General features: G+C 48.2%; 6 protein-coding genes across 6 annotated transcripts; 3 read left to right on the top strand and 3 right to left on the bottom strand.

Moving 5' to 3' along the window:
* Positions 1-818: 818 nt before the first annotated feature.
* Positions 819-2,312, bottom strand: BJ212DRAFT_1334588 (uncharacterized protein). The gene is made up of 3 exons (XM_041334879.1): positions 1,984-2,312; positions 1,805-1,933; positions 819-1,756 (listed from the first exon to the last, which is right to left on the bottom strand). The coding sequence occupies exons 1-3, from the start codon at positions 2,280-2,282 to the stop codon at positions 982-984; spliced, it is 1,203 nt and encodes a 400-aa protein (XP_041196666.1). The 5' UTR covers positions 2,283-2,312; the 3' UTR covers positions 819-981.
* A 198-nt stretch (positions 2,313-2,510) lies between these two features.
* Positions 2,511-5,646, top strand: BJ212DRAFT_1264188 (fungal-specific transcription factor domain-containing protein; the record flags this gene model as incomplete). The annotated part of the gene is made up of 5 exons (XM_041330408.1): positions 2,511-2,807; positions 2,854-3,432; positions 3,483-4,109; positions 4,164-4,767; positions 4,826-5,646. 5 exons carry the CDS (start codon positions 2,511-2,513, stop codon positions 5,644-5,646), a joined length of 2,928 nt encoding a protein of 975 aa, XP_041196665.1.
* Positions 5,647-6,197: 551 nt separating this feature from the next.
* Positions 6,198-7,126, bottom strand: BJ212DRAFT_1265038 (DnaJ domain-containing protein; the record flags this gene model as incomplete). The annotated part of the gene is made up of 4 exons (XM_041330457.1): positions 6,198-6,517; positions 6,569-6,664; positions 6,716-6,954; positions 7,005-7,126. 4 exons carry the CDS (start codon positions 7,124-7,126, stop codon positions 6,198-6,200), a joined length of 777 nt encoding a protein of 258 aa, XP_041196664.1.
* Positions 7,127-7,520: 394 nt separating this feature from the next.
* On the bottom strand, positions 7,521-8,819 carry BJ212DRAFT_1264179 (cobW-domain-containing protein; the record flags this gene model as incomplete). Its single annotated transcript, XM_041330406.1, has 6 exons — positions 7,521-8,078; positions 8,129-8,306; positions 8,350-8,386; positions 8,436-8,485; positions 8,545-8,608; positions 8,669-8,819. 6 exons carry the CDS (start codon positions 8,817-8,819, stop codon positions 7,521-7,523), a joined length of 1,038 nt encoding a protein of 345 aa, XP_041196663.1.
* Positions 8,820-8,944: 125 nt separating this feature from the next.
* BJ212DRAFT_1334552 (Frag1/DRAM/Sfk1 family-domain-containing protein) lies at positions 8,945-13,519 on the top strand. The gene is given in 22 exon segments (XM_041334878.1): positions 8,945-9,205; positions 9,264-9,322; positions 9,374-9,623; positions 9,676-9,693; positions 9,749-9,816; positions 9,870-9,967; positions 10,022-10,068; positions 10,120-10,322; positions 10,379-10,702; positions 10,753-10,815; positions 10,867-10,957; positions 11,010-11,507; positions 11,562-11,855; positions 11,903-11,952; positions 12,085-12,107; positions 12,161-12,220; positions 12,266-12,392; positions 12,454-12,573; positions 12,625-12,694; positions 12,742-12,928; positions 12,982-13,104; positions 13,108-13,519. 21 exon segments carry the CDS (start codon positions 8,991-8,993, stop codon positions 13,102-13,104), a joined length of 2,988 nt encoding a protein of 995 aa, XP_041196661.1. The 5' UTR covers positions 8,945-8,990; the 3' UTR covers positions 13,108-13,519.
* On the top strand, positions 12,906-13,519 carry BJ212DRAFT_1334525 (uncharacterized protein). Its single transcript, XM_041334877.1, has 2 exons — positions 12,906-12,928; positions 12,982-13,519. Exon 2 carries the CDS (start codon positions 13,166-13,168, stop codon positions 13,328-13,330), a length of 165 nt encoding a protein of 54 aa, XP_041196662.1. The 5' UTR covers positions 12,906-12,928; positions 12,982-13,165; the 3' UTR covers positions 13,331-13,519.
* Positions 13,520-14,274: the final 755 nt, after the last annotated feature.

Here is a 14,274-nt window from a genome sequence, read left to right as displayed (position 1 = left end):
GTTCTAACCACGCTCCAGGGTGAACTTTAACTATGTACACACATGCATGAAGTTATTGCTTTCCCAAATTTAAAGCTGCCCAATGCATCAACAAAATTTGGTGCGGGTCAATCATTTATTGTAGATCTGGCATCACGATCTTCATGATCAACTCCGTTCTACTGTTCTTGCGAAAATAGTATATCAGGGTCAAGACATGCCTTGTCAGGCAGTGGGGGAACATAGGCAGTAAGCTTTGCAAGCTTGCAGTCCGCGGGTCCCTGACGCCACGTCTATGCAATGCCGCGATCGAGCAAGGTCCTTCCGCTGGTCGAATCGTAACTGACCATTTTGGACGGTATCTGTAGATACCGTATACCATCTCAGGCCATATTCAATCCCTCGGGACGCGCGATAAGCACCTGAATTGTAGCATCCATTTATGAGGCAATGAGCATGACAATACCAGGTGAGCTCAGTGAAGGTGTGCTTCTTAAGAAACAACATTGGACGTACCTAGGCTGTGAGTACTGGCGAGTGAAACTCGGAGCAACTGCATGCTACTGTTAACCTAACATATCACAGAAACATCATCTACTAGATACTTGCTTAGTAGCAATCCCTTCAAATATTGGTATTCAGACCGCGCGTCACGGAAATTTAACCATGATGCAAACTTCAATATTTGAGGGAACTGTACTCGCCTTCACATCGGAGCTTCAAGTTGTACGGGGAGAAACCGTGGTAATATGAGACATCGATACTTGAACGGTTGCTTGCAAGCGGTTATATCGCGACAATGTTGAAACGCTTCAAAGTATTGAGTCTCGCATGAGATCTAGACGCAGTAATCTGGCTGGTAAGCAGATAATGGCACATGTATACATATTACTTATACGATCCAGATACAGTCTAAATATAGAACTACCAATGTGATCAGTAGATGACATGGGGAGAAAACGGTAGGAATACAAGCACACAGCGAAACTGCGCGTCATCATGTTATAGGAGGTCAGTATGTCTACTGCTACGACCTTGTTGTGCGGGCTCATCGGATGCTTTGATAACGATGGCTGGGCCTGCTTCTAGAATAACATCGTCTTCGTCTTCGGAGTACACGTCAGTCTCTTCGTCGGAAAGCTCAACCAATGGTGCTGCTCTTGTTTTCTTAACTCGAGTTCTTGGACCAGCCGCTAGGATGTGATCCTCGCTCTCTTCAGAAAACTCTTCTTCCAACCCTCCTTGCTCCACGTCGGCCACGGAAGCAATCTCGCGCTTGAAATAGTAGCGTAAACCCACCGGTATGAGGACGCCCACTACCACCGCGGACAGTAGGAAGAAGTTGCGCCACGAAATGAGATGGAAATCCGCAGCAGATGTCATCTCATCTAGACCGCCTCCAATCGTCGTGTGTATGACAGTTACGCCAAAGATACCCAGCCATGTACTGATCCAGAAGGGCACGATGCCAATGCCGACGTGGGGACAGATTACGTTGACGACCCAATGCGGAGGCAGGGGAGCAATGCGAAGGACAATTAAAAAGGATACGGTGTTGTCTTTCTGTGCGCGTATCTTGTCCGACCACTTGTCTAGGCGGGCTTTCCACTTTGGTACGGTGAGAAGCGCAGGGCCAAATGCAGCGCTGATGAAGTAGCACAAAGTTGCACCAGTAGCAACACATGTACAAGCAAGTGGAAGCGCACGCGGCACACCCCATACCGCCCCACCAAGTATAGATAGATACATCGACCCCGGGAGAGAAAATGCTTGTAGGCTAAAGGAAATGTCAGATTGTCTACTTCATGGAGAGAGTAGACCTCACAATAAATATGTTATGGTATAACATATTACGATGCGGAACGGGTAAATGTCACGGTATTTTTTCAATATGACATTGAGAGCCTGTAGTTCAGCAAATGATTTCGGTATACGGAGTGACGGCCGGTCGGCTCTGCTATTCGATAAGATATGCTAAACAAGAAGGAAGTTCGAGGGACATACTCGTCAAGGGTGGGAAGAGTCAGCCACAGAGTTCCACCCAGGAGGATCGTACTGAGTATAAACACAGCTGCCATCCTAATGGCTGCCTTGAGTAATAATCTTGGGGAGGATGTGTGGGGTGCCTGCGAATGTGTAGGAGTTGCTCCATAAATTGAGCCAGCTTCAGAATCTGGTGCAAGGAGGGGAGCTCTATCGTTTGCAAATTCCACAATTTCAGAATCATCTGAATGGACGGTAGCAAGAGTGTAGGCTGATGCATTTTGGTGGTGCATGACTCCGAGCGATGAAGGTGAGGGCATGGTTCCCCGACGATGAGAACTCAGAGCACGTACCACAAACTATATGAAATTATATAAATTATATTAGAAATATGTCATACACAACTTAGCTAAATACGTGGGAATATTATGGCATTTTCCACAAAGCACGGAGGATGATTAGCCAAGTACTTAGCGCGCTGAGCTCGTGCTGAACAACGAACGACAGGTGTCTACAGGCCCTGCTCATCGTCCAGTACAGCGAGCAAGATGACTCACATCCTGCCTCCGCACACTGACCTCAATCTTGTACCATCGTCTCTTCATTCAGCCCTTCATATGGACCCAAATCAACAGCAACAGCAACTTCAACAGCCTAATCAGCCTCATCAACAACAGGCGCCGACAACCTCCAAGAAGAGAGGACGAAAGGCGGACACAAATTCTGATGACGCTGGTTCACCGTCCGAACCAAGACGGCTCAGACGCTCCCATGAGGCTTGCGCACGATGCAGGAGCAAGAAAATTAAGGCAAGTCCCGTCGGTAGACACCGACCGCAAATCTCCGTCCGCCTGTTCAGCTTCTCTTCTGACACAGTGATGAATTATACAGTGCGACTCGAAACATCCTAAATGTACAGCGTGCGCGACTGCCGGTGTCCCTTGCCAGCAGGAGGATAGGCATAGGCAGACCCTCACTCTTAGAGGTCACACCGAGTTCATCGAGCGCCAGATCGCTCAATGCGATGCTCTCTTGAAACGCCATATTTCTGATTTCAGTATGGCCAACCTCGACGAGATATGTCGGAGGGAGGGCATTGAGGTCGACGGTCATCCCGCCCCTGAATTCGCTCAATCGAGCCCGCAATTCCCACAGCAACCGAGTGGCCCTCCTCCCGGGGCGATTTACGGACCTCCTTTCGTTCACCCCGCATATCCTTACGGTGTGCCTATGCCGCATGGGTACCCATCACATATGCCGATGCCAGGACCCCCTGGCGCTTACGGACCTATTCATCCTGGGTTCCCCCCTCCCCCTCCACAGCATATGCAGGCCCCGCCCCAGGTACAACAACAACCTCAGCCACAACCACAGCAGCCACATCCAGTCCCGCCTCCAGTTATAGCTGCTACGGCCAATGTTGAAGTCAAAGGTCAAGATCCCCAGTCTTTGGATATGTCAACTACGAGGGTCGGTTTTTTTGTGACCTTCGTGCCCTCATTGTTCATCTTCACTGATAGGCACTGGCCAAGAGCTTTGGTGTTCACCCCCTCATCGTGAACGACAGTCACCTGGGTTCAGGTGACAAGGAAGATCTTGCGGTTGGTTCAAATGGCTTATCATCGGGGCGTGATCGTGGCATCACGGAACAATCTATGCCCCGTGATCTTACAAAATGGATCTCTATTTCTGTAGCCACCAGCAATACTGGTGGCTATTCTACAGTATCCACCTCCACACTAACACTATGGATGCCCAAGGATCGCTCGTTGGCGAACAAGATCGTGGATGTTTACTTCAACCACCTCAACGTGCACCGCCCTGTCTTCTTCCGGTCGGACTTTGAGCACAAGTTAAATGCGCTTTACGACGGGGATAATGTACAACATGATCCAGGCTTTATTTGCAGCATGTACCTCATTCTGGCACTTGGGACATTGAGCGAGTTGAATCATCAAGGGAGTATCATTGATAAGGACAAAAAGACGCCCAGCGATAGTCCGATCAATACCAAGAAGCTGCTCCCTACTATATGGCCTGAGCATGATGAATTTTTCGAGCGTGCGCTGGCCGTCAAGCCTCACCTACGTGTCACGATCTCCAGTCTTCAGGCACTGCTCTTGTTGCACTGGTATCTGTACACCGAGGTATGTCCATTCTAACTTTCCATGACGAGTTTTAATATCGCCATCGATTATCAGCGACAAGGCCGCTCCCTTTGGCGTTTAGTTGGAAGTCTTGTTCGTCTTTCAATCGAACTTGGTCTGCATCATGATCCCACGGCGCAGCCCAACACCTTCACAGATGAAGAGTGTCAGCTACGTATCCGGCTTTGGGGAACTGTCATGGTGCATGACCGAGGCACTTCCATTCTTCTCGGACGTCCGCTTGCCATTGCTCCCTATGACTCCAACACGCCTCACCCCACACACGGACTCAAGGGCCAGAATGCTGATTTCTCTGAACACTTCCTTCTTTCTCACCCCATCGCAGAAATACAGGCGGACATCATCAACTCTCTATACGCTCCCTCACGGCAGAGTGCTGATACTATCATGAGGCACGCAACTAGGATCATTAAAAGTATGCTTGAGTTCAGGAGACAACTCCCCGATAGCTACAAGTGGTACTTTGGAGGAACTGAAGATTGGCCTTTGGAGAGGCGACAGAAGCTGGTCCAGGACATTACAGAAGATCAGGGACTGACATTGCTCAAATTCGGTATCTCAAGGATCTTACTTCTTCGTGCCCTGTTCAGTCTTAAGGAGCTCGACTACAACCACCGTTCGAAGGCACTCGTCGATGGTACGTTCTCATCATGTGCCATTTGCCATTTTTTGATGATTCATTCACCATATTCAAGCTATTGTCACGTCACACAACATTATCATCTTCCATAATCAGCTCATTCGTTTCCCCGACATCGCCTTTTTCGTTTCTCCCATCCCTCTCCATATCGCGGCAATGGTTATCCTCTACGGTCACATGTCTCACTGTGAGCGCCTCCCACGCCAAGTGATGATCGAAGACGTTTGGATGGCACTTGACATGCTTCCACGCTTCCGTTGGCGTTGGGAACGAAAGGACTTGAATGGCGGGCACCCTCTTATCTCCAAGCTCGCTGAGAAAGTTCTTAACGTCAACCTTCGCACAGTTGGACCCACCAAAGATCCTGTCTTGCTTTCTGAGCTTGATTGGGAGGCAGATTCACCTGGGATGCTCTCGTCGCCAGCGTTGAGTGGTCAACAGCAATTGCGCGTGCATCCGGGGACTCCCACAATGTCACACCCATCCTACTCAAATGGCGGTGTTGGGCCCGGTGTTTACGGTCCGCTTCCGCGTGGTGTCACTGTAAGCACGAACCCTGTTAAAGGGCTTCAAGGATCTGTGGGTAATGGTACTACGCAGGACAAGCTCGCAGAGGTACCCCCTGGGCTATTCTACCCTTTCTATCCTGAGAATCCGATGAGCGCTACCCCCGGTACCGTTTCTGGCCCTCATAGTGACGCCGGTGTTACCAGTGGAGATTCTGGTCAGGACCCACAGGGTTATGGTCACCTGCTGGCGGCGGCGGCGCAGCCAAATGGGACATACGGGTGCCAGCCATCGTCGGATTCATACATGCTTGAAGAGATTGTACCCACTCATGGTAATCAGGTGTGGATGAATGTCGTCAGTCGTTGATACCGTTTTTTCACTTGCTGTTGCTGAATCATCCGTTACAGGGCCAGAGGTCTATGTCGTTCGCGCATCAAGCTTAATCACCTTATCCATGTATTGTAGTTGTTCGCTCTCTTTCCCGTTTCTCAGCTCTCACGCTGAAGACAGTTCTTATGAGGCTCTCTTTGTATTCCTTTTTATGAACCTAAAATGGTTCTTTGTTCAAATTTTACATTTTGATTCAGGCCTTTCCTCGTTTGTGTCTTCGTCGTTGTTCTGTCCCTTTCGTCTTAGTCAAGTCCGAAATCCACGTATTTTATCCTGATGCCTGAACAGTAATATGTGGGAGTGTACGATTATGCGATGTAGGATGATTGATTTGATCATTTCAATATTAATGGCGTGTGGTATGAATATATGCATGAGGCGGAAACGTCAGGAGTACTGTCTGTAAAAGTAGTCTATGCGCAGATTAGCAGGAAGGGATGGTCATCTCCGGAATACAATGTAAAAAACAAAATGAAACGCGCATTTATAACTGTCAGTAAAAATCTGTGTTTGAGGAAAGCAAAAGTCTATCCAAGGGTCCGTTCCATACGGTCCAGGACTACGTCGATGCCCCTGATGAGAAGAACGACACGCCGGGGCAGTAGGGCGAATTTATTTGTGTCCTTGACGCGGTCGTGGTGAGTAGGATGAGCAGAGGTGGGATTGGTGTATTGAGCTTGCATGGCATTTTCGAGGATAACAGGTAGGGAGATGGTGATGCGTGTTAGTTTGATAGTGAGCCGTGATCTACCAGCAATATCAAAGTAAGGAAGCTGGCGGAAGGCGCTTTGTATCTCGAGGGCGCGACAGAGTTCGCCGTGGAGGGCAACAACGCAGGTGCGGCAGGCTATTTTTGACGATGTGAGATTGATTATACATTGTGTGACAGGCGATTTACTTAAGACACGTTCGCGGACACTCAGGAGGACCGAAAGAACAGAGTTTACACCGTCGTCACCCAATTCAAGCGATGGGTTTAGGTCACCGATAGCCCCTGAAGGTAGAGACATGAGTATGTGATACACGCAAGTAGATATGTGCTTACTGAGTAATGTGCGTATCATCTCGAAATCACCTTCGAGAAATTCGCTGAAGACGCTCAAGAGGACACCTTTCAATGTTTCGTCCGCATGGGGCGAGGACTGGGAAAAGAAGTCATATTTGGGGTGTGAGTATGCAGGACGGGAGTCGTAAGTGCGTTTCGAGGACGGATTGCTGAGGACATCGTATGCAACGGAGACCTTTTGGAAGGCAGACGTCGCATCAGAATTTCCAGGAAATTTGCTGAGTGCAAAGTGAAAATGAATTGTTACTAAAAGTGACGAGCAACATACTCTGGATGACAAGCCCTACTTCGAGAAAGATAGGCGCGTCTTATGGTCACCCTGTCGATTGTTGAGGACCTAGGGACACCCAGAATACAATACAGGTCGTCACTGGAGAGGACTTGAAGCATTTCTGGGGTGTAAAATCTATCATCACTTGGTGAAGATTTTAAAGTGTCGCAAGATTTTTGTTCTTCCGCTGATGGATGGGGTTGTGGTGACCATGTAATATGTTTTGGATGGATGGACACATTATCTGTTGCATTGTGTTCATCGTCCGTGGCCTGGAGATGAAACAAGGAGGATGCTACGGTTGCGCTGTCAGTATTGCTTGTCCTGGTGTAACTTTGACTGACCTGTCGAAAAGACATAGGAGAACATCATCGCTCGTGAACATGCATTGTAGGCCTGGAAACATATGTGACGCAGTGAGAAAATGAGAAAACGTTCTCCAATCTTATCTCTTCTCGTCGGCGATAGTCAAATTTCAATTAGACACGTGCGGTAAACCATACGTAATTTAATCTATATCACTTGAGCTTGGAGATCGGCACAAAACTTCTTGACCGCTACTGGAATCGGTTTGCGATTCAACTCGTATTTATCTCCCATGATGGTGAGCCTTATGGACGCATCTCGCATAAAAGATGTATCTCCTTTGAACAGTGTGAGGTCGTACCGACCAAATGCCCAGTTCAAGATCCAAATCGCAGAATCTAGACGAACAAATCCCTTGACCCGCCAAACGCTCTCCTTGTTTAGAGAGGCGAGAGCACTTTCGAGTATACCCTTATCCACATCCACCTCAGCATGCGAGGCGCATGATTCTCTATCGTGATGTTCATGGTTGTGGCACGTCGGGAGGAATCCTCGATATGCCGTGAGTGTCTTTACTTCATCATGATGATCTTCGATACCCTGGGGAATTGGATCTCTGACAAGCTTGGAGTCGATGCCAAAAAGAACGTTTGGGTCTACGCCGTTACGACCATTGCATTTGATCTTGGGTGTGTCGAGATTGAGGGTATTGAGATTATCGATCAGTATGTCCAGGGTGTGATCATCGAGATACTCGTGCTTGTTCTAGGCACTTGAATAAGATCGCCTCATTATCATGGGAGAAAGACACATACGATAAGAATGATATCCGAGTAGCTTGCCTGCATCTTGGCTGTGGGAGACGTATCTTCGTACCCCGTGAAGTTCTCGGCATCAATGACGGTGACTATCGCGTCAAGTCGAAGGTCATTATTTGTCTGTCGCTCAAGCTCACGGATCTGGAACGCCAGTGTGGCGGGAAAAGCGGATCCTCTGACGAGTGAGTACCAAGCTAGGGGGATTTGAGTTAACTCACGAGCATTCAATGATTATTCGGTCAGGGCGGTATCTGTCTGGTAGATATAAGTGCTATGAGATCAAGTAATATCGAACTGCAAGTACCTCGGATCTCACGAAGGGCTGTTTCTATCTGGCCGACGAGTACGCAGCACCTATGCATGACATGGTCGGTTGGGAAATGCAGTAAGATGATGGTGAAGCGTAGACACACATGCAGCCATTCAAAATCTCACTGACGGCAGTCAAACTGGATTGCTTAGCCAGCTGGCTATCCACTGTGAAAGGTATCATATATTCCCTCCAAAGCCCCGATGATCGCAGCAAATTATGCACACCTTGGACGTCTCCGAACTCATTCTTAAGCAAAACCACTTTATAGTCCTTTGGAAGTAGCGGAAGGAGTGATAAAATGATGGAGGTCTTTCCTGCGCCGAGAAATCCAGTGAAGATAGTGATTGGTATATGGGGTAGTTGTCTTGAATCCATGTTTCTATGTCAGCTTGGGCATCGATCTGACAGAATGTGTGTTTATATTTGGCCGCCATATTATTGTAGTCACGTGACCGATCGAATTTCGACATATCGTCACGCGTTGCACGCCGCCACGAAACACGTTTCGTTCTACAGGCAGTCTACAACGTTGAACTAGTACCGGCCATGGCGGGTCGCAAGCAGCCACCTACTAGCGCACCTGGTATGAAAGCTCAACGACTTGTTATCAATGCATCCCATATCGCTGTGACGCATACATACCTTGCGCTCGCCGCGTTCGGTCTTGCCTTATTTCTCGGCTGCGCGCTGCATTACGAAAAAATCGTGAAGAACGGGGTTGCCGGATACCCTGACGAGTGGTTTCCGTCAGTCTCAGCCACGTATGTGCATTCAAGTTCTGTTTGCTCGAATGTTGAACCCGATGTGCTTGTACCATAGTATCGGTGACTGGTACCCGGAGCGTAATATTTTTCAGATTCTCATCGCTTTGACGTCTGGTCAGTTAGATGACTTTGCTTGCGCGATGCGTTTATGATGATTACACATAGGTCCACGCTTCGCCCTTGTATCTTTGCAGTATTTCGTCAGGCGCTCGCCAAGCACCAGTTGGCCGGGTTTCTTGTTCGCTGTGGGTATCATTCGGACACTGATGTGCGGTGGTTGGGTGTATATCACGTCCAACGATGACCATGATATGCATGATCTTCTCATGATTACATATATCCTGTGCAACGTGCCATGGATGTGGGGAGGCGTCCTATGTACTCCATTTGGGCACGTGAAAGCACGTCAGCAACGGTAAGGATTATTTTAGGATACATGCATGCATCTGCTGACCAATAGTCTATAGCCGATATCTTGCGACAGGGTTAGTGAGAATATTGAGTCTCCTAGTATACATGCAGCTTATGTTCTGGGAATAGGTTCTTCGTATTAATCATACCCATGATTTATTTCTTCGTTCAACACAAGATATACCGGATTCCTGGAGGTCGTAGTTGATTTTCTCAGCGCAGCTAGGGCTGACAATCATGACCAATCTAGCGTATACCCGCTATTCATTTTTCGAGTGGTCCCTGATCTTGCTCGATGTTCTGTTTGACTCGATCACAGAGCTTGACTTCAAAACCTCTAATTTGCAGGTACATATGAGCAGGCATATACCAGATGCTTGATATTGACTTTTTATCTCCCAGATTGTGCTCAGTGTTTCGTTGGACGCCAAAGTCGGGCGTGATGACATGTATAATCAAGTACAGCACCTTGTATAACCATCGTCTGACATGCTACATAGATCGCATTCCGCACCATCCAAAGGGTCAGATAGTGTGACTGAAACAAAATTAGAAGGGTCAGCCGCGTCATCAGAAACCAAGCAAATGGCCAGCCATGTATCAGGAGCTGTGCCTCGGACATTTTTCCAGAAAATCCAGGCTGCACTTACGCTTTCTCTCGATGCGCGAGCAGCTATAGGTTTCATCTCAGATGTGTATTTGTGTGCGTGTCGTGGTTCAACAAATCACAGAGTCATATCAAATTTACCACTTTTGCAGCTTACTTGTTTTGGTCCATCTTCACTTCCCTCATCACCACGCTGTTCTATTTTTCTGTCTGGCAACTTGCGCTCTCAGGTTCGGAGTTGTCTTTGCTCTGTCTGCTCTCCCCTGCGCTTTCGGGCATCAGGCCGTTGCGCACTTGGGCGCTTACGCGCAGTGGTCGGGTCACGTTAAAGGCGGTGGCAATTCTGACAGGCTTGGGGTCTTATATCTTGAACAGCCCCATGCGAAGATTGTTTATGGTCAACTTTGCGAATGTGGTGCTCCTGATAGGGCAGACCGTGGACTGGTCAGCTGGGAAGGATGGGTATCAGGGTTTGCGTGAGTATCAATCGCGTAGTGTAATAGTAGTGACGGCTAACATGGCGTAGTCCTTGGTCTAGGACTTGTATTGCTTTCTCTAGCAAAACACGCGAATCATTCAACAAATCCTGGTATGTTGTTTCAGATGAGATACACTTTCAGTTTCTCTAACCACTTCGAAGTATGGCCGATGCTCAATGAGCAGTCTGGAGGGTACAACAAAACAGGACTTTTTCTAGCACTTTGCGCGCTATATGAGCTTGCTACCCGCCCGTCCTGCCGTTCCAGAGGAAGAAAAACAACTAAACGATTCAAAAGATAACAGCAAGGTTACCTCACACGGATGGCTTGCAGGCTCCATTGCGCTCGGCAGCATGATCTTCACTCTCCATTGCTTCTTCATAGACCCCAGTACTATCATTGCGTGGTCTTGGACAGGATACAAAAACAGCCAACCCAAAGGCCCTCTGCCACATCTCCACGGCTCTCTCACTTTGATTGCGCAGGCTATAGGTCTCGCAATGCCTACAATTCTCCCTGCATACTGGCTGAGTAGTCCATTATGGTTCAGCTATGGTTGCGCAAGCGCATTCATGATGTACCGCTTCAGGGACTGGACGGGCTTCGTTGGCGGGCTGAACTTGGCGGTGTTCGTTATGTCATTGCTCCCTAGAATCATTCAACAATCTGCCCAGCCGACTAAGGCTGGGAGGACATATTTCACAGCATTCTTCGTCACGGTTCTATTCTACCTTGCCGATGTGTGGACAGTCGCCTATGCGTTCGTACCAGGGGGTCCGTACTTGCGTGAGCGCTCGGACTTGTAAGTTCTTTGCCATAAAAGTCCGTTTTCGTCGCTGAAATGCTCAACCATAAGGGTCCTCATCACGCAATTTGTCGCAACGTCGCTAATATTTGAATGGCCATCAAGAAAAAGGACTGCAGCTAATACCATAGTTCACATGCCAAGCTCAGCGAGTTCCCTTGCTCGTTGTCTTCTTACACTTTTCTCGTTGTCTGCTGTCCTTGTAACAATATACCGCTGGACTCCTGTTGGACCAAGACCCTATAAATCGGGCACGGGGATAATCAACGCTGGAATATGGACGGTGCATTTCGGGATCGACAATATCGGGCACGACAGCCAAAGGCTGATCCGAGATATCATAAGGCAAGGCAATTTAATCAAGCTCTTTTGCTGCTGACATTGCTATAAAGAGATATGGAACTTGACGTAGTTGGCCTTTTGGAGACTGATCTGCACGTGAGTTACAATGCCAATCAATGAGTTGCTGGTGTGCTTACTAGTCGTAGCGGACAGTGTACGGAAATCGTGACTTGTGAGTGTGTTATGTCCTCTGGACGAGCTCTGGGCTCATCCTCTCATATCAGGACGCGAGTCGCTCTCCAAGACCTCGGATATGTGAGTTTTCCTTCAGTGCAACCATCCAGGGAAATGACCACACCAAATTTGAGTATGTCGACCTGGGCCCAGGACCTAACATGCATACGTGGGGTGCTGCTCTACTTTCGAAGGTCAGTGTGTAATGACTCCTTTTAAATCGTGCTCACTCCCCTTAGTTCCCTATTGTTCACTCGCAGCACCACCTCCTACCCTCACCACATGGCGAGCTCGCGCCAGCAATCGAAGCTGTGCTTGACGTGTATGGGACAGAGGTAACTGTAGTCGTATCACATAACGGGCAAGGTACATTCGGCACAATTTTTTTTTCAGTCGATCGTTCTTGCTTATAATGTCTTTCATCTAGAGCAAGACCCGCTCGACCGTGAATTGCAGAGCATGGACCTCGCACGCATCATGGCAAAGTCGTACCCTCAACCCGTTATCTTCCTTGGATACGTAGTCACAAAACCGCATGCTGGTAGACGTGTGTGGCTTCCATGTCCTTTGTTTATTTTAGTCCTAATGAATCCTACAGCGGCGCCCTACGAGATTTTGGTGCACGATGGTATCGTACATGACATTGACCCGCAGGACTGGGATCGCTGGTGGGTGCTCTCTCATTATGCCACCAACTGATGATAATAAAACACAGGTGCGAGTACATTTTGTATAGGGGGCTTTACCGGACTGCGTATGCTCGCGTCTCGCGAGGCATCGTTACCGATACAGAGCTACAGATTGGACAGTTTGTCGTTCCCCGACATGGCTTCCAGCTTGTGAACCAGACACTCGAAGACCGAATGCTAAGGGCATGGAAGGAGGATCTTCCGGAGGATCATGTGCGGCCTAAGTATTATCTCCTGGTTGCTTTGTGTTGCTAACTGCGTGACAGTGGTTCCCAATGGAATACTATGGCAACGAGGATGAGGGAGGTATGAACGGGCATTTTTACCACGTGTTTAACACTGTGAGGCTTCATCCCGTTGCAGACACGTCTCACATACTGATACTGTGATAGCCGCTGTATTATAAATTTCCTGAGGGTGCACAGGTTTAGGGGTGTACCAGTGTAGTTGATGCATCTGTATTTTTATTTTTGTTGTGTTTCACTGTGGCTCTTGCACTCTGCATCTCTCATCTTTATCATATTGTGCAACTTCTGTGATGTTCAGATGTCCTGTGCTCTGATTCCCAACCTAGCTTGTGCTTTGTGTTTTTCACTTTGGATGTCAGCTTTTTGAAATACTGCAGGACAATAAAGCTCATTAGGTTTTTTTATATCCAATTTTTGTCCAGTTTCTGCAGAACAGAGGCAAGTGAGCATGTGGAGAAAGAGCTATAGGAGAATGTATTATCTCAGTCTCAGTAAAAGGACTCTGTATGTGAGTAGGCACCTATAGGAGAATGTATTCTAATATTTTTGTTAGCTTATTAACAAAGGGAATAAAACTATAAGGCTCACATCTCAGTCCCAGTATGTTAAGACTATACTCAAGGGGCAACTAGAACTGAGGGGCTTGGCCTCAGCTTGTGCACTGTGCCCCTTACTTGAGTACATGCCCTTAATTTCAGATGAAGTCCTGTAGGTCCAATGAAGTCCAGAGGACTTCCAGATGCAGGCTACTCTTAGTGGAGTGCCAATGGACTTCCAGAGGAGTGTGGGAAACTCTGGAGGAGTCTTGTCTGGTGGGTGGGAAGAAGTCTACAGACTATACAGGATAAGTCCCTAATGGAAACTAATGGGGGAGAGGCTGCAGGGGACAAAGTCCAAAGCAGGGTAGGATAGGAGGTGTGGTCCAAAGGATAGGAGGAGTGATCCAGAGGATAGGAGGAGCAGGAGAAGTGGAGGAGTGGAAGAGAGGGTCCAGAGGACCTGGGATCCAGCCTAGGGGATCCACCCCTAGGCTTGGTGGAAAAAGTGGAACTTAGGGAGACTGAAGTCCAAAGACAGAATGCACAAGTCTAAGATGATATTTGAACTAAGGAAACTACAGGGGTTCTACAAGAGTTTATATACTTGTTAAGGTCGTACTCAAGGCTAAATGGATCCAGAGGGCTTCAGCCTCAGCTCGTGTGCTGTGCCCCTTACTTGAGTATTGCCCCTTATTTCAGGAAGGCAAGACTAACACATCCAGAGGGTCGGATGGGTAGTGTAGTGGATCTGGATGACTTCCAGATGCGGGAT

Source organism: Suillus subaureus (genome assembly GCF_016647635.1).
Source record: "Suillus subaureus strain MN1 chromosome Unknown BJ212scaffold_6, whole genome shotgun sequence".
Classification (NCBI taxonomy): Eukaryota; Fungi; Basidiomycota; class Agaricomycetes; order Boletales; family Suillaceae; genus Suillus; species Suillus subaureus.
Note: the sequence above shows the minus strand (reverse complement) of the source record. Positions and strands in the feature narration are given on the sequence as shown.

Coding starts and splice junctions, on each gene's coding strand:
- BJ212DRAFT_1334588 (XM_041334879.1), bottom strand. CDS start 2,282: ATGCCCTCACCTTCATCGCTCGGAGTCATGCACCACCAAAATGCATCA. Junction 1,934..1,983: donor ACTCTTCCCACCCTTGACGA/GTATGTCCCTCG, acceptor ATCGAATAGCAG/AGCCGACCGGCCGTCACTCC. Junction 1,757..1,804: donor TATACCATAACATATTTATT/GTGAGGTCTACT, acceptor CATTTCCTTTAG/CCTACAAGCATTTTCTCTCC.
- BJ212DRAFT_1334552 (XM_041334878.1), top strand. CDS start 8,991: ATGGCGGGTCGCAAGCAGCCACCTACTAGCGCACCTGGTATGAAAGCT. Junction 10,958..11,009: donor TATGAGCTTGCTACCCGCCC/GTCCTGCCGTTC, acceptor AAAAGATAACAG/CAAGGTTACCTCACACGGAT. Junction 12,108..12,160: donor CTCTCCAAGACCTCGGATAT/GTGAGTTTTCCT, acceptor ACCAAATTTGAG/TATGTCGACCTGGGCCCAGG.
- BJ212DRAFT_1334525 (XM_041334877.1), top strand. CDS start 13,166: ATGCATCTGTATTTTTATTTTTGTTGTGTTTCACTGTGGCTCTTGCAC.